Source organism: Denticeps clupeoides, chromosome 18 (genome assembly GCF_900700375.1).
Source record: "Denticeps clupeoides chromosome 18, fDenClu1.1, whole genome shotgun sequence".
NCBI lineage: Eukaryota > Metazoa > Chordata > Actinopteri > Clupeiformes > Denticipitidae > Denticeps > Denticeps clupeoides.
The window spans coordinates 12,457,176-12,479,085 of NC_041724.1; the positions used below are offsets into that span (position 1 = coordinate 12,457,176).

Consider the following 21,910-nt stretch of genomic DNA (forward strand, 5'->3'; position numbering starts at 1 on the left):
GACAGTGAGAAGGTTGTTTAATGGGAGAGCGGCAGGTGAGGGTTGATGCAGTTGTACTGACAGGACTAAATTCAGATCCGACTGCCTTTAGTTGGTCACACAGTACTTCCAGAAGCAAGCTGTCCAAGAGAGAAGATAGAGAGAAGTCTGGTTTTTTTCACTTCCACATGAATTTTATCCTCATAATCACAAGGCATGGAATAGCATGGTTGGGGTTTATTTCATATGGGAAATTGGACTCTCCCTGTACAATAACGTGATCAGGATGTTCCCCTCACCTCTCTTGTTGTTTTTTGGTGGTGAATTTGGCTCTGACCTCACAAAGCCCTGTGAGCGAAGGTGGTTGGCTGCAGCCAGTTTCAAGACTACCTCCTTCAGGCCATCCACCTGATTTGTCAAAAAAAAATCTAAATTCTTTAGTTTTTATGATCAGAAAAGAAGAACTAGATCAGATAAGCAAACTTACCAAATTGCTATTTTTTTCCTGGTGTAGAAGCTCCTTTGAATCTAGTGAAATAGGAGGGATATTAATAAAACATTACAAAATGTACCTTTATGTTACTGACAGGGGTGTCCCGATAACAAGCTTCATCCAACACTACCTTTCTCCCAGGCGTCTCTGGCTCTGTCTTGCTCCAGCACGTGAGGGTAGACACTTTTGACGTCCCGCTGTTCCCCCATGACACTGCTCTGCCCGTCCTCGACCTCGGCCACCAGTTTCTGCAGTAAATCTGCGCGGACGCGGGGCACAGACACTTTTAGTGTTATCAGCCTGAGGCGGCCTCAACAAACAACTCGCTCATGAACGCTGATAATGATGCAGGCGACCCCCAAGAAAACTGCTCTGCTAAGAACGTGGACCGCAATTCAGAGAGCAACATTTCATTTAGAGAAAGACAAATCTGAATCATGATGCTCAAAAGCTTGCACACCTCTGCACAGAAAAGACTATTTATAATATATTTAGAATATTGGCAATGATGTTGGCAGTCTGAGTAACACAGAACCTAGCAGGTAAGACACTCGCCTATTTACCAGAAGACCCAGGTTCAAACCCTGAGCAAGACACTTAACCCTGAGTGTCTCCAGGGGGATTGTTCTTGAGGGTGCCTGCTAAATAACGTACATTTTTTAATGTCACCAGGCCATTATCTGACCTGACAGTTTAAAATGTTGTAAGCTCAGAATTGTCAATTCTTATCATTTCTATCCAACATTATCTATACAAGCATGATTGGAAGAGAAATAAAGTGGAGTACAGAAGGGTTCTCCTACCTTCCTCTGATGCCAGGGCTGGACCTGAATACAGCGGTGAGGCATGAGCCCTCTGTGCCGCACACGCCACGGTCAGAACGTAGAACAGAGCCACTGTCAGCATGACGAGGGAGATCTTGAGGTGACTTCAACGCCCGAACTAGCTTCCACCCGCACGTCGGGCCTCGCATTTATATCTCCAGAGGCCATCAGTCCAGGGCACAATCGATACATTTCATGTCACCCCATCCCAGCTCTAACGACGAGTCCCTCGTCATAGATGCAATTCATGGCTGCAGTGTCAATTGACAGCCGTCCTATCTCTGCTTGTACAGAGAGACACCTAACAAATGTTTACTTTCCAGTGCCAATCAGTGAGTGGTCAACCATCTCAGATTCTTCATGTCCGAAACGATTTTTTTTTTTTTGTATTATAGTATGTTTGTCTGATTTCACAGACACACGCACATAGCGGTGAACAATGAAAATCTTGGTCTGGACACAGTTAATAACGCCTCATGATGCAGTGTTTGTGTTCCGTTGATTAGTGTTCTTGCATGAGATTTCTCTGCCTTTCTCTGCAGTGGCTTTGAATGAGCGCGTGTTACGCAAATAACTTTAGGCCAGCCACCATCCGACGGCAGAACATAATGTGCTCTTCTTCCGATGTCCGGAATGTGCGTACCTCTCATGCTGCATGTTCACAAAACATGACGGTCTTCCCGTTCATATGCAAGCCTGATGTCCTGTTGATGGGGGCATCAGGAAATATTTCATCAAGGTTTTAGCATTATTATATTATTATCTACATTTTTTTAAATCTACATCTCAATATAAGACATACAGCACTGCATTTTTGGATTTAAGCAATCAAATTTTTCCTTTTCAGTGCGTTGCCAAATAAAATTGTGGCTTAAAGTGTGGATAAAATCCGGAAAGCTTTATGACTTCCTGGCCATTCATACTTGGGGTGGTTTTTTTCTTCTGTTCTGGGCTCTTCGTCAATATGAAAGGTTTCTAATGTGAAACAGTGTTGGCCAGTGATGGATGCAGGTTTCAGAAATTGTTGTTGGAAGTATCAATTTCTCACTGACAGAATCTGTGATGAAGTACTGTGTTGGTCTGAAAAAGATGACACAAGTGATGATGCTGCTGTGTGTGTGTGTGTGTGTGTGTGTGTGTGTGTGTGTTCACACATGTATGCACATACATATACAGACTTTTTACCCTATTCACCCAGAACTTGCCTTCTTCGGGACACTAAAGTACATCACTGTTCAATAGAAACATATACACATTTAGATAATAAAATAATCATTTCTATCATTTTATTGTAACTGTGCTATTGTAAATGATGTAAAATGTGTGAACTTGGCCTTTATATGGAATTAAGACAGATATGCAACATTTATTACACATACCTTGGTTTATTGCACTCAACAACATACAGTAAAAAAAAAAGGAAAAAGATTGCATTAAGGAGATGTGAAGTAATACTAAGGCTGGTATGCCTCAGGATAATTTAATGATTTTCTTTTCCAAATGCAAGATTTTACATCAAATAAAATAAAATAAAAAAATCACAATTGTGGCCACAAAATGTAATATCAAATATTTAGGTTTTAGTTGTCTCCCCAGCCTTTTTCATGAAATAGCAGCCATTAAACATGATTGCTTTAAGCTCTTCCTTCATATATTCCTTTAGTTGCACAATACAAGTGAATTATAAAATGAGAAATGCTTGTGAAACCATTTCTAAAGCTCTAGTGTGCCGACAGAATGTCCAAACATAACTGATTAAACCTCTACATGAGACAGAAACACAGTTAAAGCAGCCATAAAACATTAAAAGAACTACTCTAATCCATTCCAGTGCACGGCTTTCAAATGATTAAACATTAAGTATAGGGGAGTGGCAAAAGAAATTTGTGAATGAAACAACTTCACTGAACCATCCTAACCCTGTATAAACATGTAAAGAAATACTGATGTTCATGTAATGAAACGAATGGCAGCCAAAGCCTGAATCCGTTTGGTAAACCATACCAAATAAGAAATCCACAGCCACAAGATCTCGTCCAGATGTTTGGCATTTCTATTGCGTACAAAAGCACTACATTACATTTGTATAAATTTTATGGTTTTTGCAACATCAGTGCACATGGTCACTCAACTTTTTTTTCATCTTCTTGAACACCATGTAATTCCAGTAATGTTCTGGTATATGTGTACAATATTTTGAGCAGCATTCTAAAACCGTATAAATAGAAGTCAATCGAAATATGCATGTGGATTATTTGTTGCTCACAGTCCCTCCTTGTCCCTCTCCTCCTACCAAACCCTTCACACAGTGTTACTCTATAGTATAAAACGATCCGATTTTTAAAAAGCGGATCAAATACCAAATGGGAATTTTTTGTAGTTAACAAACTACAAACACCATTCATTTTTCTCTGTAAACTTGTATATTTTATGGCAAGGATCCATTGTGATTAGGTTAAGCTAAACATAAAATGTTTAATAAGACATTTTTAAGAAAGCATGTCATTTTGATGTCATTTGAAGAATAAATGCTGATGAAAAGTAACCGTAAACCGATTTCTCTGCTGTGTGAATTCCCATTGTAATTGGGTTAAATAAGAAATAAATAAGATGCTCAGTGTAACCAGAGTTCAGCTAAATGTGACAGTATGTGGCCTCTTTTTATTCTTATCGCAGCAACCAGTATGATTCGGGTTTGATCCAGGCACTGAATATTCAGCACTGGTTCAGGGCACAGTTTCCCAAAAGTGACGCAGCAGTGTGTGGCTGAATGTGCCAGATGTAAGAAGAGACGGCATCAAGCTGGCTTCACCAACTTGGGACGGTGAGACAATTTTATATGAACAAAATTAACTGTAGGTAGAGCCCAGCTATTTTCATAAAATGCCCACCTTTTGTTTTACAAGATCATTAGAAAGGCCCAAGCATTATTTTTTAGATTGTAAAGCTGCAGTCAGCAAGGTTTTTTTTTTATTATTATTATTCCAGTTTTGGACACTGGTCACCACAGAAAGGAAGGAAGGTAGGAAACAGAGAGCTGAAGGGGAGCCCTAAAGCTTCTCGAAGCAAATGGAACAAAGCAGGAAGATGGCGTAGAGGAACATCAGACCCAGCCCTAACCGCCGGTCCAGCTTCCAGTGGTTCAGCTGGACACTCAGGACCTGCAGACAATAGTAATGATGAGAGACGACATAAACATTTTGAAATGTGAAAGTAAAGTGATTGTCATTGTGAAGCAGTTGGCAGCCATGAAAGGCACCTGGGGAGAAGTGTGTGAGGACAGTACTTCAGTGGCAACTGATGGAGCAAAGGGCCATGACAGGCGCCCGGGGAGAAGTGTGTTCAGTGGCACCTCAGTGGCACCTTGGCGGTTCAGGATTCGAACCAGCAACCTTCTGATTACAGGGCATGTGATGCTTCCACATATTGTACTGAAGGTTTTTTGTGTGTATTGTGTGTGTATATATATAAATATATGCACACACCAATTTTAATATATTAAATATATATATATATATATATACACTGCTCAAAAAATATCTGGAACATTTAAACAACACTCATGTGAAATCAAACTGTCCACTTAGGAAGCAATACTGATTGACAATCAATTTCATATGCTGTTGTGCAAATGGAATTGACAACAGGTGGAATTTATAGTAGGGTGGTAGTACCCTAGTGGGTAACACACTTGCCTATGAACCAGAAGACCCAGGTTCAAACCCGACTTACTACCATTGTTTTACATGCCTTTTGTCTGACGGCAACGTGTGAAGTGTCAGCCGTCAGGACCGCCCACCCTCTTTGTCTTCCCCAAATGGGAGGCACCGGGGGCGTGACATCAGAAACAACAGGTTATGATTGGTCTGTGACAACTTCCTGTAGGCCAGTGACAACTTCCAGTAGGCCAGGGGTATAAAGGTCTGCTCACATGTGGAAAGGGGGCTCTGAGCTTTCTTGCTCAGGGGGTTTTCCACCGGAAGCCGGAAGGCTTCTGAGTCTTTCTCTCCCCCTCTTTTTCTCTACTCCCTCTTTACTCTTTCTTCTCATTTTTATTTTCTCTGTAACCTTGGTACCTTTTTACATTCAATATTCACATGTAACTACAATAATTATTTATCGGTGTTAATAAACTAGAAACTGTTCATTTTTAACCTCTATTGTGCCATGCCTCTTTCTGCCAGGTAACATCAAATTGGAGTGGTTGAATACAGTGTTTTTGTGTGGAGGGAGAAAGAGTTTTTCTACACTCTGTTCTCTCTCACACCACATGGTCTTTTTTACACTCTGGATAAGGGTGTCTTGTAAATGCTGTAAATGTAAATTTATAGGCAATTAGCAAGACATCCCCAATAAAGGCGTGGTTCTGCAGGTGGTGACCACAGACCACTTCTCAGTTCCTATGGTTTCTGGCTGATTGATTGTCATTGTGAAGCACAGCACAGCAGACGTCCACACAACAAAATGTGTCCTCTGCATTTTAGTCCTCTGAATTTAACCCATCACTTTTAGTAAGCAATGGGCAGCCATGAAAGGTGTGGGGTTTGCTCAGTGGCACCAACCAAGATTGGCAAATTCACTACTGGTGCCCTGTGACAGACATAACAGAGTCTGGAGCAAGACCGATGTGGCAGTTGGGGTGCCATTTCTTTGGTGGGCCACACAGCCCTCCATGTGCTCACCAGAGGTAGCCTGACTGCCATTAGGTACTGAGATGAGATCCTCAGACCCCTTGTGAGACCATATGCTGGTGCGGTTGGCCCTGGGTTCCTCCTAATGCAAGACAATGCTAGATCTCATGTGGCTGGAGTGTGTCTGCAGTTCCTGGAAGACTAGAGCACTGATGTTATGGACTGGCCCGCCAGTTCCTGAATAAAACTGAGCACATTTGGGACATCATGTCTTGCTCCATCCACCCATGCCACATTGGTGGAAGCTTTAGTCCAGGTCTGGGAGGAGATCCCTCAGGAGACCATCTGCCACCTCATCAGGATCATGTCCAGACATTGTAGGGAGGTCATATAGGCACGTGAAGTCCACACACCTTCTGAGCCTAATTTTTACTAGTTTTAAGGACATTATATCGAAGTTGTATCAGCCTGTAGTGTGTTTTCCACTTTAATTTTAAATGTGACTCCAAATCCTGATCTCCAAAGGATGATACATTTAATTTCCATAATTGTTGTTGTGACTTTGTTGTCAGGACATTCAACTATGTAAAGAACAAAGTATTTATTAAGAATATTTCATTCATTCAGCTCTAGGATGTCTTATCCTTGTATTTTTTTGAGCAGTGTATAATACATTTAGCACATGCTCTTGTCCAGAGCTAATACTCTTACTACTACTCACAGTGAGAAAGACTGAAGCCAGGAGAAGAATAACAGAATAAACCAGACCTCTGCTGTTAATGAAGACCTGATGGAAAATATCACAAGCTCAAAACCAGATAAACTGTTTAAGCATATGAATCACAAGCAAGTTGTTTTTATGAATCACAAAGAGACAAATGCCAAAATACAAAAAACAAGGACATACAGTAGCGCCATAGTCGACAACCAATGTGCGCAGAGCCCATGGGAATCCAAGTCCCAGGAGGATGTCAAAGATGTTACTGCCAATGGAGTTGGACACAGCCATGTCACCCATTCCTGAACAGAAAGACACATTTAGATTCAACTAATCACAAATACGAAGATGGTTAAAGGGGAACCATGTTACTACTACACAATAGTCAGAGGTGGAAAGTAACGAATTACATTTACTCATGTTATTGTAATTGAGTGGTATTTTGAGTAATTTTTTAAGTTGATTTTGAAATAGGTAAATTTACTTTTCCTCAATCACATTTTTAGACAAGAATTTTACTTTGCTACATTGGAAACCCCCCATAAATGAAATGAAATTATAATAAATCCGTCTGAACTCAGAGGAAATTGCACAGGTTCTCGCACTGCATTGTTCTCAGACTGCAGATCACAACTTCTTAAACAACCGCTGAGTCCTAAAGCCAGTCATTTACTAGCCCATCAAAAAAAAGAACAGGCCTACACAACAGCCAATCAGAAAATAGCAGTACTGAATCTGGGCAGAATGCAACACAACCACAAATGGAAAGGTATCCGGAAAGGTATCTGCTACTTGTGATTAAATCTTCCGAAAAAGTTGTGGATGCATTGTATATGCTTTTTGTTTGTGTATTCCATACATTACATTGCTCAAACTAAACAAGAGCCTCACAGTCTAATGCTGTAGTATTTGTGGTGCAGGGCACTTTATTTCATTTCTTATATAAGCAGTCAGTGTGCTCATTTGTCAGTAAAAACAGACAACATACAACTGTTTGCTATAGAAAGAAGGAACAAGGAACTGTTGTTGGACACTTTGATTTTGGCTTTATTTTCTCTTCTTATTGTAATGTTTGAGTTGGACCATACAATTCAGAATCTGGTACTTTTGTGGCCAACTGTGTTTAAAAATATTTTATGGGGTGGTTTGAACATTGCACATTATACTGCCTAAATGTTCAATAAGAACGATTAGTGCTGCTGAAAGTAACTAAGTAACTTTTACTCAAAGTAAATTTTAAATTAAGTAGATTTTTAGATGGGTACTTTTAATTTTACTTGAGTAGAATTTAAGCAAAGTAGTTCAGTACTCTTTCCACCCCTGACTATAGTATGGTAAGGTGAGGTGAGGAAAAAGCAAGAACAAATTAAAGATTTCAGAGTACCTTGGCGAGCAACTATAAGACTGGCAATGCAGTCAGGGACACTGGTGCCTGCTGCCAGAAACGAGATCCCCATGACAACATCAGGAATGTTCAGTGTGAAACTGATTATAGTGACCTAAAAACAGAAAGGGGCCATATTAGGGGAGAGCAGCAAAATAATTCGATCAGATATATGTTGTTTAAGTTTCTGTTCCCTTTCCAGCTAATGTCACAACTAAATGGAGGAAAATATAATTTTCTATAATATTGGTTACAGTATAAAATGTGCAGTGCAATTAAATACAAACTAAAAACACCATATTCTGCTGTATAACATATTCTAAAACTCATGTAACACATAAACACAATATTTTATGTACATTTCAAATGGAAATTTAAATTCCTGCTTCTTATGCTTCTTTTTTTTTATCACTATGACCAGATGAAGTCTCACCATCCAGACCATGAGGTAGGAAAAAACGGCGATCCAGAGGGTGGATACGACAAACGTGACCATGAACCAGCGCTCCCAGCGTCGCAGAACACAGTTGGGCACAGTGCAGTAGAGCAGGAAGCTCAAAGGCCATGAAAACAGCCACTTCGCCACCTCACAGCACCCCTCTGTGGACAGTAGGAGGAATCACCATGTGAAAAGGGGGGAACTGACTACTTAGCATTCAGTCTAGAGATTTTATGAATAGAATTATTAGAACTATTTTCACCACTTTGTCTTTAACAATAAAAGACCACTTTATATTATATTATTATCGAACAAAATTCTCTCACAATCAAGCAAATATATATTTTTAAATATATACAAAGCCATACAACAGAACATACAACATCATATTTGATGTTCCGATGTTGCAGCTCATCCTGGATAAAATCAGTAATATTATGGTGGTTATATTTACATTTATGGCAAATGCAGATTTATGGCTAATGCAGAAGGATATCAGATATCCCACCATCCACAACATGCACTTCAATCAATGACATCTAGTATGCCAGCTATTTCATTAACTACATGCTTTAATGTTTAATTTAATATAATCTTTAATGGTTAATGTTTAATATGCACTTTGGCAGCCTTAATCTCCTACCCAAATGTTTTAGACTGACACAAACAAGGACTTTCTGTAACATTTGACATGGGAAAGTCCACTGAAGTCAACTATCTATGCAAAAGCATGGATTACAATAGAATGCCTATATTGTCATGAACAGAATTACAACAAACTTACGAAAGAAGAGGTGGGGCACAAGCATGCCTCTCTAATTCTGAATTTATCGACCAAAAATATAATGCAATGATGACTGCAGATGAAAAGGCTTTCCTTCAGGCACTGCTTGCTGTCATTCTGAAGAGGCTAAGAATTGGACTGGAAATTAAAAGTAATTTGCTTTTGAACCAAGTCACATCAAGGGCAAATCTGTCATTGAATCGGTCATAGCCTTGTTAAAGCGAGCTCATCAGGTACTGTCTCTCATGTGGCAGTGGTGGTCTAGTTGGCAGGATATCGGATCCATAATCGGAAATGTCACCATGTGTCACCATGTGCTGTGCTTCACAATGGCAATCACTTCACTTTCACTTTATGTCAGGAATTAACGGCTCACCTGGCAGGGTAAGGGGTCGAAATGGACGTTCCTGCTCCTCGTCGTCTTCCTCTTCCTCCTCTTCCTCTTTGGGCAGCGCATCCACTGCATCCATGGCCGCAATTGGCCCCGCACTCCCTGGCCTGTCGTGGGGAGGCTCCAGGGGCTTCCGTTCACTTTCTATGGTGGCCCCGTTCTCCGCGGCCCAGAGAGCTCCCTCTATCGCAGGGCCATCACAACCCAAAGTCTCCCCTGTCCCGCTGCCATTACTGTCCCCTGGGCTCCTGTTTCTAATCAGTCTCTGTCTCTGTTACAGGAAGAGAGAAGGGACAAGTAGAGAGGGAGACAGAGGCCAAGCGGCCAAATAATAGTAATAATAAATCAGAGCAGATGAGGTGGTGGTGCCAGGAAACCCTGAGGAGCAAACAATGCAACACCCAAAAGCTCAGCCAGCACAACAGCAGAATGACCAAGCAGAACAGGTCGGTATGGTGGGATGAGGCGGAGGAAGGCAGCCCAGTGAAGAGGAGCGATACAAATTGAAAATATATATTTATTTTCCATTTTAAAGGCCACACAGGATCGAGCCGGGCAGAGATTTTCAGTGCTGCGGCTTTAACGTAACGCGCAACTGCAGTCGCCTCTCACCCAGGTCAGGACGGCGCGCGAGCATAGCATGGCAAGCGCCAGCGGTTACCTCGGTGATGAGCATGCGTCCGGCCATGCTGAGGCGCGTGCGGGGGGAGAAGTGGGGCGTGATCATGATACGCAGGCTTGCCTCTGAGAAGGAGAAGGAGTGGGGGTGCAGGCTCAGCATCTCGTCCACCATCACCACCGAGGGCTCCTGGCCTGGGCTCTGATCTGACAGAGAGGGTGGAAAAAGCATGCATTAGTACCAGCAAAGTGCCAGCTCAGTATAAAGTCATGCAATTAGCTGAAGACGAGTCAAGACATTATGCATGTCTGTCATGACGTTTGCTGTGTTTTTAAGGATGACTCAGCAAACTGAAAAGTAAAGCACAGCACACAGTGAACAGTGAAATTTGTCCTCTGCATTTAACCCATTACCCTGAGTGAGCAGCGGGCAGCCATGACAGTTGCCCGGGGAGCAGTGTGTGGGGACGGTGCTTTGCTCAGTGGCACCTCAGTGGGACCTTGGTGGATCAGGATTCGAACCGGCAACCTTCTGATTACGGGGCCGTTTCCTTAACCGCTAGGCCGCCACTGCCCCACCTTAAAGTACGATCTTAGCTTAAAGTGTATTTTTCCTGAAGTAAGGCAATAAAGTTGCATGTTGAGAAACATATAGCTATAACTGACAATTTGGGCAGAACTGAGATATACATATCAAATGAAAGCTCTTGATCAGCTCTACCGGCAAAAGAATAAGAATAAATTCTTAACATTCTTTACAAGCAAACAAAAAACAACATTGAGCACACAGAAACAGTTGGTGGCAAAAAGTAGATTATGACTAGTGTTGAAATTAATGTATAATGTCCCCCATTTTTTTAAAGAAATATAAATGTGAATGCCCTCCTAGTCCCGCCTTGCATTTAAATCTTAGTGAACTCAGTAGCGCCCCATGATGGCGGATTACTGACTGAAGGCTTGAAGGCATGATTTAGAGAGAAAATTAAATGTAAGAACTGTAAGAAGATGTCATTTCCCCCCTCAGAAGGTTATTCCTGATTCAGGAATATAAGAAACCCTCTAGCTAGGTAGGCTGTTCTGCTAATTCGAATCTCATACACAAAAATGTAAAACACATATTAGAATTATTTAGAAGATACTCCATGTATATATAAACTTCAGTTTATACTCCATAAACTATGGATTTAAGGATTTATATTAATTTTTAATTATATTTAAGGCCTTACTTTTAGAAAATATTTTTTATATTTTAAATAATCTGATGACATAACTTTGATGAAAAACAATGAAAAATAAGTAAAACATTCTTCACGTTGTTTGTTGTGCTTATAACAAGAAGGAATGTTAAGTCCAAATCCTACCACATGGACCAACTCTCACCTTTCTTCAGCAGGATCATAGAAGTGTCACAGTGGGAACCAGCCTCCCCCACAGCTCCGTCTCTGCGCAGGCTGCTGACCAAACAAGGCTGGCCTGGACCCCCAAACTGCAGCTCCACCCAGCTACATATTTGTGCATTAAACCTGCAATGTCATAAAAACAATGCAGGAAACCCTAACACATCACAACCATCACAACGAGACTCACACTGAAAATGGCAAGAGTTAACTGGAAAATTAACACTCCTCTATACTTTTCTTAAAAAGTAATATGTGTGTGCATTTACAATTATAATTTGATTAAAATCATAGGGAAATAACAAAAAAAGGATAGAAAAGGCCACTCACTTCATAATGACGATGTAAATTCCATACATAAAAATGAGGATTATAGTCTCCCACCTGAAACAGTAACAAAGATGCTAAAAGTGGCGTGAGTGCTTATTATTTGTCACAATAATTAGAGAAAGTATACGCCTGTTTCTTTGTGACCTACCAGAGAACTTTCTCATCATATATTATCTGCAAACAGAACAATGAACCGCCAAATGAGTCATTCTTAAACACACTAGTTTAAAAAATAATAGAAAATCTGTTGAAAAGAAAAGAAACAGAACTAAAATACACAATGCTTAAATACACAATAAAGCAAATAGACTCTGTCGACCTTCTGCATCATCAGAAATGAATGCATGAAAGTGCAATCAGTGAAATCATGTGTGATGCAAAAGTCAACTTGGACAGCCAGTCTCACCAAGATCAAGGCCAGGACGGAAAGGATGTAGTACACTGAGTCCCGGAACAGAGGCCACCAGGTCAGAGATATGGTCTGTCAGGAGCCACGGGAAGTGCACAAGTCAATCACACAACACTCTCCTTACACAGATCTTCAAAACGAAAAGTGTGTTACCTGTCCAGAAAAGATCCCACAGACCCCAATGATGACCAGGATGTTGAAGACAGCTGAGCCAACAATGGTTCCCACCCCAACATCCCCCTTTGTGATGAATACACCTAATGTTAATAAAGTAAAGGATGGGTAAGTTTTTTTCTCTCATTTTATTCCTGTTAAGGCATATTAATCAGTGTAAAATGTGATGAATATAGTTAGTTGATAAAATTACTGAATGAGCAATGGAAGCAAATGTCACATTTAATGAAAGTCAATGCATGCAGCATGCTTATTCAGTAAAAGATGAAATACTTTACATAGCACACTATAGTACATACTGTTTATTTGTGTTATCTTTATGTTTAGTAATTAGCATTACGACAAATATGAGGGTTACACCCATCTCTCAAAACATAGATCACAAGGTTAAATATACCAACCAATCAGGGAGGTGAAAAGCTCAGGGGCGGAGCTACCCGCTGCCATGAAGGTGGCTCCTGCAACATCTTCGCTAAGGTGCAAGTTCTGTAACCAGAGGCTCACTGAGTTCAGAAGGAGGGAACAAGTGAAACAGCAGGACCAGATGAAACAACACTGAATGGGTGAACTAGTACTAAGCAGCCATCACCTCTGAGATTTTCTCCAAAGAGGGAACAAAGTAGACATCACAGACGATTGCAAGGGCATAGAACATGTAGACGGCCTGCAGTACACACAAGTGGAAGAACAGAGCATTTGCTTAGTAATGCCAAAGTCCGTACATGCAAATCTCACCACTCCAGGACCCTATCCAAATGAATGAGAACAAATGCAAACTACATTTTCAGTGGCTGCAGACCCAAAAATGCATATATAGAATCAGCAGTCGTGGCTTAAAAAGCTTTGATCACACTGGTTACACTCCTTTCTAGATATCTGGAAAAAAAATACAATATTCCCTGGGTCTGCCATTCTGACACATGAATATGCCTACTTCATGTACATACTGTATACTGTGTCCTGTTTGATTCTTGTTTTACTGTAATTGGAGCCTAGTCATCTCGTCTTTCTCTATACAGTGCCATTAGGGAGGGGAAATTGCTTATGGGCAATTTGCTGTTAAGTTAGTGGAGTAAATGCATGAAAGGGATTTAAAAGCAGATGTCATCAACGATTTGCACTCACGCAGAAAACGTGCAGCAACACGGCTCCATGTGTCCTCTGCTCCTTGGTGAAGACATCTTCAGGGAACTCATGGATGGCTGCAGTTAAAAGATGAAAGGAAGAATATAACCTCAGAACTCCTCCTTGCTAATATTATTGACTGGTGCTGTGGTCAAAGTGACAACGTGCTCAAGTGAGAGTGGAGGGAAGAAAAGGAGCAAAGAAAGCAAAAAATTGAATTATGAACTAAAAAGAGTCCATTAGGGGCCATTAGGAGCTTGAGTAGTTGAACACCAGAGGGAATGCTGTTCTAACACAGACTGGTAGACCATACAACTGTACTGTTCCTATGATGAAGCAGTTTAACCTTGGCATGTCTTTCTTTTAGTAGTAAAGCCTTTGGTTAAGAGGAATGTTGATCATTTCTTTTGAAGCTCCCTTCCCTGTGGAGCGATTTGACTAGAGCTGGGTAACATTTTAGTAGAGCCCCATAGACATATACACTAGATGTTGCATTCAGCCTCTCAGCATGAGTCAATACCGCCACCATATTTTGGATGCGGTTCCAAGTTCATTCAACCACGCTTCTCTGATGGTATTATATAGTTAGTTCATTGTCTATAGATCTTTTTCCAGTTATACAAGCAGTCTGTGGGTGGGTTACAGCTACCCCAACACACAGGAAAGACAGCTTCTGTACTGACAACTGTACATTTTGTATTTTGTTGTCCATAGTTCTTGACAAATCTATACAGATTGCCTCTGTATATGAACCTACCCTATCTATAATTATCTTTTCTAGAATTGGCTCAAGTTAAGGTGTAGTCCTCCCATCAACTCTAACCTCACTTAAGGGGTATGACTCCCTAAGGGAACAACCACTCTTCCAGCTGAAGATCTTTTGACAAGTTGGCCTGACACACATAGCAGTTGCCATGGAGACTCCCTGTCTCACTTCTTCTATCCTTGGAGGCTTTGACTGAAAGCCACAAGGAGACAGGCACAGGGCTGGGAGTTGAGAGGTTTTAAGAATGAGGACACAATACAATGACACAGAAAGGGTGTCTACTGTTTCATGTACGTTCTTCTAAAGAAAAATACCTGAAATTTTCATTACTTGTACGAGAACTGAAATATATCGATAAAAGGGGACAGAACTCTGAGAGTTCACAAACCTGTGAGTCTACAGTCATTTAGTTTGTCAATTGATTTCCACTCTTTCCACCAATTAATGTTACATCATGGGAATCCTACACACCTACTCACTTCATTTACATTTACAGCATTTATCAGACGCCCTTATCCAGAGCGACTTACAATCAGTAGTTACAGTCTCCCTGGAGCAACTTAGGGTTAAGTGTGTGTACAATGGTACTAAGCGGGATTTGAACCTGGGTCTTCTGGTTCATAGGCAAGTGTGTTACCCACTAGGCTCCTATCACCCACTTCCATTCATGATCTAGTGGAAACACCAGTAGCGTCCCACTCATGCTAGAGGAAGTACTGCTATCATCCTGCTCGCACTAGTGCAAATACTGCTAGCTACCTGCTCATGCTAGTGGAAGTACAGCTATCAACCAGTTCACCCTAGTACTGCTATCATCCTTCTCGTGCTAGTTAGTGTAAGTACTGCTATTAGCCTTCTCATGATAGTGGAAGTATTGCTATATGCCTGCTTGAGCAAGTGTAAGTACTGATATCAACCTGCTCATGCTAGTGGAAGTACTGATATCAATCTTCTCTTTTTCATGGAAGTACTGATATCAACCTGCTCATGCTAGTGGAAGTACTGATATCAACCTGATAATGCTAGTGGAAGAACTGATATCAATCTGCTCATTTTAGTGGAAGAACTGATATCAACCTGCTAATGCTAGTGGAAGTACTGATATCGACCTACTCATGCTAGTGGAAGTACTGATATCAATCTGCTCATTTTAGTGGAAGTACTGATATCAATCTTCTCATTTTAGTGGAAGTACTGATATCAACCTGCTCATGCTAGTGGAAGTACTGATATCAATCTTCTCTTTTTCATGGAAGTACTGATATCAACCTGCTCATGCTAGTGGAAGTACTGATATCAACCTGATAATGCTAGTGGAAGAACTGATATCAATCTGCTAATTTTAGTGGAAGAACTGATATCAACCTGCTAATGCTAGTGGAAGTACTGATATCGACCTACTCATGCTAGTGGAAGTACTGATATCAATCTGCTCATTTTAGTGGAAGTACTGATATCAATCTTCTCATTTTAGTGGAAGTACTGATATCAACCTGCTCATGCTAGTGGAAGTACTGATATCAATCTGCTCATTTTAGTGGAAGTACTGATATCAATCTTCTCATTTTAGTGGAAGTACTGATATCAACCTGCTCATGCTAGTGGAAGTACTGATAACAATCTGCTCATTTTAGTGGAAGTACTGATATCTACCTCCTTGTGCAAGTGGAAGTACTGATTTCAACCTGCTTATGCTAGTGGAAGTACTGATATCAATCTGCTCATTTTAGTGGAAGTACTGATATCAATCTTCTCATTTTAGTGGAAGTACTGATATCAACCTGCTCATGCTAGTGGAAGTACTGATAACAATCTGCTCATTTTAGTGGAAGTACTGATATCTACCTCCTTGCGCAAGTGGAAGTACTGATTTCAACCTGCTTATGCTAGTGGAAGTACTGATAACAATCTGCTCATTTTAGTGGAAGTACTGATATCAACCTGCTCATGCTAGTGGAAGTACTGATATCAATCTGCTCATTTTAGTGGAAGTACTGAAATCAACCTGCTCATGCTAGTGGAAGTACTGATATCAATCTGCTCATTTTAGTGGAAGTACTGATATCAACCTGCTCATGCTAGTTGAAGTACTGATAACAATCTGCTCATTTTAGTGGAAGTACTGATATCAACCTACTAATGCTAGTGGAAGTACTGATATCAACCTGCTCATGCTAGTGGAAGTACTGATAACAATCTGCTCATTTTAGTGGAAGTACTGATATCAACCTACTAATGCTAGTGGAAGTACTGATATCAACCTGCTCATGCTAGTGGAAGTACTGATAACAATCTGCTCATTTTAGTGGAAGTACTGATATCAACCTGCTAATGCTAGTGGAAGTACTCATATCAACCTGCTCATGCTAGTGGAAGTACTGATATCAATCTGCTCATTTTAGTGGAAGTACTGATATCAATCTTCTCATTTTAGTGGAAGTACTGATATCAACCTGCTCATGCTAGTGGAAGTACTGATAACAATCTGCTCATTTTAGTGGAAGTACTGAAATCAACCTGCTCATGCTAGTTGAAGTACTGATATCAATCTGCTCATTTTAGTGGAAGTACTGATATCTACCTCCTTGCGCAAGTGGAAGTACTGATATCAACCTGCTCATGCTAGTAGATGTACTGATATCAATCTGCTCATGTTAGTGGAAGTACTGATATTAACCTGCTTGCAATAGTGGAAATAGCGCTATCAGCCTGCTCACACTAGTGGAAGTAGCTTGTGCTAAGGTGTCTGGTTATCCACATTATCAAATCTAGTAATCGTACAATTACATTGAATACAACTGAATTCTCTGTATGCAATATGCTGAAGTAATCTAGGAGAGATGCAGCCAGATTTTTAATAATGTAGAGAGCTATTTTAGAATTTATGTTAAGGCATTTCTGTGACCACGTTGTGTATTTGACACCACCTTCAACAGAACTAGTTAAATACAGTGCCAAAGAAGTGTCTCGGCCCTCAGCAAGTTTTAAACAGTTCTCAGGGAGGCATGCTTGGTTTTCTTGGTTTTGTCCATTCTGGACATCAGTATGCAGGAGTTGCCATTTAAAACCTATTAATCTCTGAAAGACTAGCTTTAAAGGAACGTTCGAGAAATGCACAAACAAGGACACAACAGTGTGGTGGGGTAGATATATAGCTGTATGCTGGAGCCTTTCTGAGATCTTTCTGGCTCATTGAGTTTCAACTCATGGTCCTCTTTGCCCCTCATGATCAGCAAATGTCACAGAGAAGCCAAATCGCCTCCCATTCCCCATTTCATCCCCGAACAGCGCAGGAATCAGAACCAGCAGTTTATTGAGGATTTTCAGGACGCACTATGATACAACTATAAAATACACCAAGACGTGGAATGGTTCAGCCCGTCAGAATCTTGAATTCAGGCACTGATATTCTGTATGCTGGGTTTGTTAGCAGGCATGATCACGAGATGACAGATCAGGTAAGCAAAGAAAATCAGGAAACGAGGGAGACAAGCAGGAGACAAGGGCTTGTCCATGTTATCTGCAAACTGGGCAGGTTAATGAGGATATATGGCATGTGTGAGATTTCAGTCATCACAATATATACACTTAGTTTGTGAAAGCATGAATACATCTGATGCTACATTAGCAAATACTCTCCACACACTAATACGGTATGTGGAAAATGAGTTGGCTGAGTATATTCATAGACACCTCAACCAGGGAGAATCTCGACCCCTCCACTTCGACCTGCACTATTCTCGATCTTAGCCTCATCTTGTCAATGGGGTCACAGCTTAAGAGCTTGGAGTGTAGAGAGCTACAACCACCTCATACCCACCTCTGTCATGTGAGGCAAGCACTCAGCGCTGCCTTCATTCGATCGCTACAGGAGACCCAGGCATTGTGCCTTTGGTTGCACGGAGAAGGTCCTCGGCCCATTTGAAGATGAGGCTCAGCCCATCACTCATCGAGGAAGGATCAGAGGGAAATAGCTCTATCATCTCCCCCTCAGTAATTTCACATACTGAATCAATGCTCTCAAACCACGAGGGAGGGAGGGAGGGAGGGAGAGAGAAAGGCTTGCAAAATAGATAGGAAGGGTGAAAAGTGGGGAGGGTGTGACGTATTTTCCAAAGTGCAACACTTTGAATGCTCAAAAACAGGCTTCCCTCTGTTCCCGAAATTCAGCATTCTGTTGCCTAGGAACACTGGCCTCAAAGGAGGCTGAATGTGTGGAAGCCAGCAGTCTGCTTCCTTTTACGGAACGACAAAACAGAAAAAAAATGGTGGGGAGAAAAACAGAGCTAGAAGTGTGGCAGAAAAAGACACGGAGAAGGTGTGAAAGTGCTGGACGCATGTGGAGGAGAGTGGGATAGGCTTACCCGCTCGGGGATGTTGGCCGGTTTGGTTGTTCTCCTCACTTTCTGCACTCGCCGCGAGTTTTCGACCAGACCAGGTCGAGTGACTTGTTACCTCTGAACAGATGGAAATGTTTATGAAAATGCCACTTTGAAAGCTTTGCTATAAAAGTGCATTGATATTGCAGTGATACATTCTACTAAGCATTCAAAATGTACAAAATTTAACATCCAAAGGCCATTTTGGCAAGGGTCCCTATGGCAACCCGGTGCAAAAATGGGAACAAAACAGACCCTTGCTGGAAAACAATGCTTAGTGCCCCCTTCATTTTGTCATTTGCATATGCAAAGCAATCAGATCCAAAAATAGACTCAGTAGGCCCACAGGCCCTGATTAGCACGTTTGCTTCAGTGTGTTCTTTGTCCAGTCATCCTGCAGTGACACACACTGCCGTGACCTGACGTTCTTTGCAGTGTAGACACTCATAACAGCATTGTATGATCTTAATGGTGTGCTTGGGAACAGTGAACATAGTTAAATAGCAGTGCTGTGCGTCAAATACGGCTTATTTTGGTCAGGTTATATGGCTAGAGTCCTATTTAATTGTTAATTAATTATTTAACGTGGCAAAATAATGGTGCAATGATTTTTGTTATTTATATGCAAATTAGGAGAACTAGATGGGGACTTACAGCGCCACCTACAGGTGTGGAGGGGGAATGAAACAGCATTCGGACTGTTCTCTGCGTCTCCGCGTGGAGGACGGACGGTGGTAGTAGCCTAGTGGTAACACACTCGCCTATTGTGTCCCTGAGCAAGACACTTAACCCTAAATTGCTCCAGGGGGACTGTCCCTGTAACTACTGATTGTCGCTCGGGATAAAGGTGTCTGATAAGGTGTCTGATAAATGCTGTAAATGTAAATGTTTACCCGTCATCCAGCTTGACAAGCATGACAAGTTAGCATTAGCACGTTAATAACAGTAGTAAAGCAGGGGTGCTATAGTTACTTTGCATTAAAAGACTAAAGACATGTTTTTATTCACTAGCCTTTTTTGGACCATTCATTTTTCAATCTGTTGTCATGTATAGCTACACTGCAAAAAAGGCTTTTCTTACCTAGTAATTTTGTCTCTTTTCCAGTCCAAATATCTAAAAAATCTTAAATCAGGATTACTAGACAAGAGAAATGGCATGAGAAAATTATTTTGCTTGTTTTAAGCAAACAATCACTTAATTTTGAGATGTTTTTTTCAGAAAACAAGACGTAATTTCTTATGCTATTTCAAGTGTCTAGTAAATTTTAGAGATTTGGACTGAAATCAGGACAAAACTACTAAGTTAGAAAAGCATTTTTTGCAGTGTGTGTGTGTGTGTGTGTCAGTGTGAGAGTTTGTGAGTGTGTGCGTCTGCAAGTGTGTGCATCTGCAGTGTAGTGTAGAGAACAAGTTCTGACATTCAAACAAATCCTGTTAAATTTTCTGATTTTTATTGTTCTTTTATTTTGTTCTTTATTTGTATTGTTCTTTAATTATTTATCGTTCTGGCAGCTCAGGTGGCACTTTATTTAAAAAAAAAGTCTATATTTGGCAGATGTAAAGCATACATGTGTATGTTTTTTGTGTTAGTCAATTTTTATTTTATTTTATTATTATTATGACAGCTCAAGGAGCAACATGTTTGTGCACTTTCTAAAGATTTTGGTTCTGTTTTTGAATAAAGGGTTGGAAATGAATGCTTTTCTTGTTTTTTGTTTTTTATCCGATTCTACGATTAATCAAAAATATAATCAACAGATTAATCGGTTATTAAAATAATCGTTAGTTGCAGCCCTACTCAAAACAGTTCTTGTTCATGTCTGTTCGCTGTAAATCCTGGAGACAGTTGATGTCACATTAGAAAGCGCTCTCGCCATTTAACCCATCACCCTTCGTGAGCAGGGGGCAGTTCAGGATTTGACCCGCAACCCTTCGATGGACCAGTCCGCTTCCTCACCTGCGCAGTCAGTGAATCTAACACGGTTTCTCCAACGATCTGCATGTCTTCAAGGCATTAAATGCGAAATTCCCAGGCGTAGTCCTGATCACAGGTTTTTGTGCCTACATTTTCAGTAAAAGCAGGACAATGAGAGACCTCATGGCACCCCAGAGTCTTCCTGGATTTTATAACCACGTGGGTATCTGTTTTATCTGGGAAACGTTAACTAATACATGGTGTGTAGTGTCGTGGTTGTGAAGATGCTGGTCCAGGATGTGCTTCGTGATGCACGGCACACACTGATTCTGCGAATTAACATTTTCTGAGAACATGCTTGACTACATGCAGCCTTGAAAAAGCATGCACGGACACGCTCATCCATACTGTAGTAAATCTAGCCGAATCTCTAAACGGCGATCGCATTGTTCCTCCAGCTTTTAGAGTCATTTCGGTTTGCATCGACCTGTATACCAGGACACGGTGTAAGTTGTGCACTAGCACCAAATCGCGACGCGTGGGGTGGGGGAAACGGGAGGCCGCCGCCGATAAACGCGCGCGTCGCGCCACCCCGGCCAGATTATGTCACCGGGGAGCTCGACGCCGGAGGAGAAGAACCGCACCTGTTACAGGCAGGCTTACGGAAAGCCAAGTGGCCGCGATCAGCCCGAGTCCGCAGACGCACAGGCGGAGCGCGAAGCGCCGCCGTCGTCTGGAGCGGAGCGCCGCCTTCATCACGCCGCCGGTGGCGCTGGCGTCCCTCAGAACATGTCGGCGTCGTCCGGCGACGGCGGCGGCCGCCCCGCTATAAGCCCCTTTGCGTCGGCGGTCTCGGCGTTCGGTGCCGGTGGGCTAATTCCGGTGGCCGCGCAGCATCCTCCCGCGCGGGCGTGCGTGCGTGCGTGCGTGCGTGCGCGCGCGCGCCGCTGGAAGCGTCTTGGCGAACGCTGGGGCGGGAGGAGGGAGGATAGAGACGGTACCCCCGGTCCGTGGCGGTTCGGATCGCATGCACCTCTCCTCCTCCTCTTCCTCTTCCTCCTCCTCCTCCTCCTCCTCCTCCCCGCGTCACCGAGGGAGCTTCCCGTGCGCGCCACCGATCAGCGGAACCTTTATCACAAACAGCGTATTTTATT

The 21,910-nt window shown here is 41.8% G+C and overlaps 1 protein-coding gene across 2 annotated transcripts; it reads right to left on the minus strand.

Moving 5' to 3' along the window:
* Positions 1-2,736: 2,736 nt before the first annotated feature.
* slc24a6a (solute carrier family 24 member 6a) lies at positions 2,737-21,801 on the minus strand. 2 transcript variants are annotated; one of them, XM_028960562.1, is made up of 17 exons: positions 21,401-21,801; positions 18,827-18,919; positions 13,697-13,773; positions 13,161-13,235; positions 12,973-13,057; positions 12,551-12,654; positions 12,395-12,469; positions 12,137-12,162; positions 11,989-12,042; positions 11,642-11,784; positions 10,386-10,468; positions 9,629-9,914; positions 8,463-8,629; positions 8,030-8,144; positions 6,835-6,947; positions 6,649-6,714; positions 2,737-4,457 (listed from the first exon to the last, which is right to left on the minus strand). In XM_028960562.1, the coding sequence occupies exons 1-17, from the start codon at positions 21,510-21,512 to the stop codon at positions 4,347-4,349; spliced, it is 1,785 nt and encodes a 594-aa protein (XP_028816395.1). In that variant the 5' UTR covers positions 21,513-21,801; the 3' UTR covers positions 2,737-4,346. The 2 variants fall into 2 exon arrangements, with proteins under 2 accessions (XP_028816395.1, XP_028816394.1); XM_028960561.1 differs by having other exon boundaries at positions 10,305-10,468.
* Between the last annotated feature and the right edge of the window lie 109 nt (positions 21,802-21,910).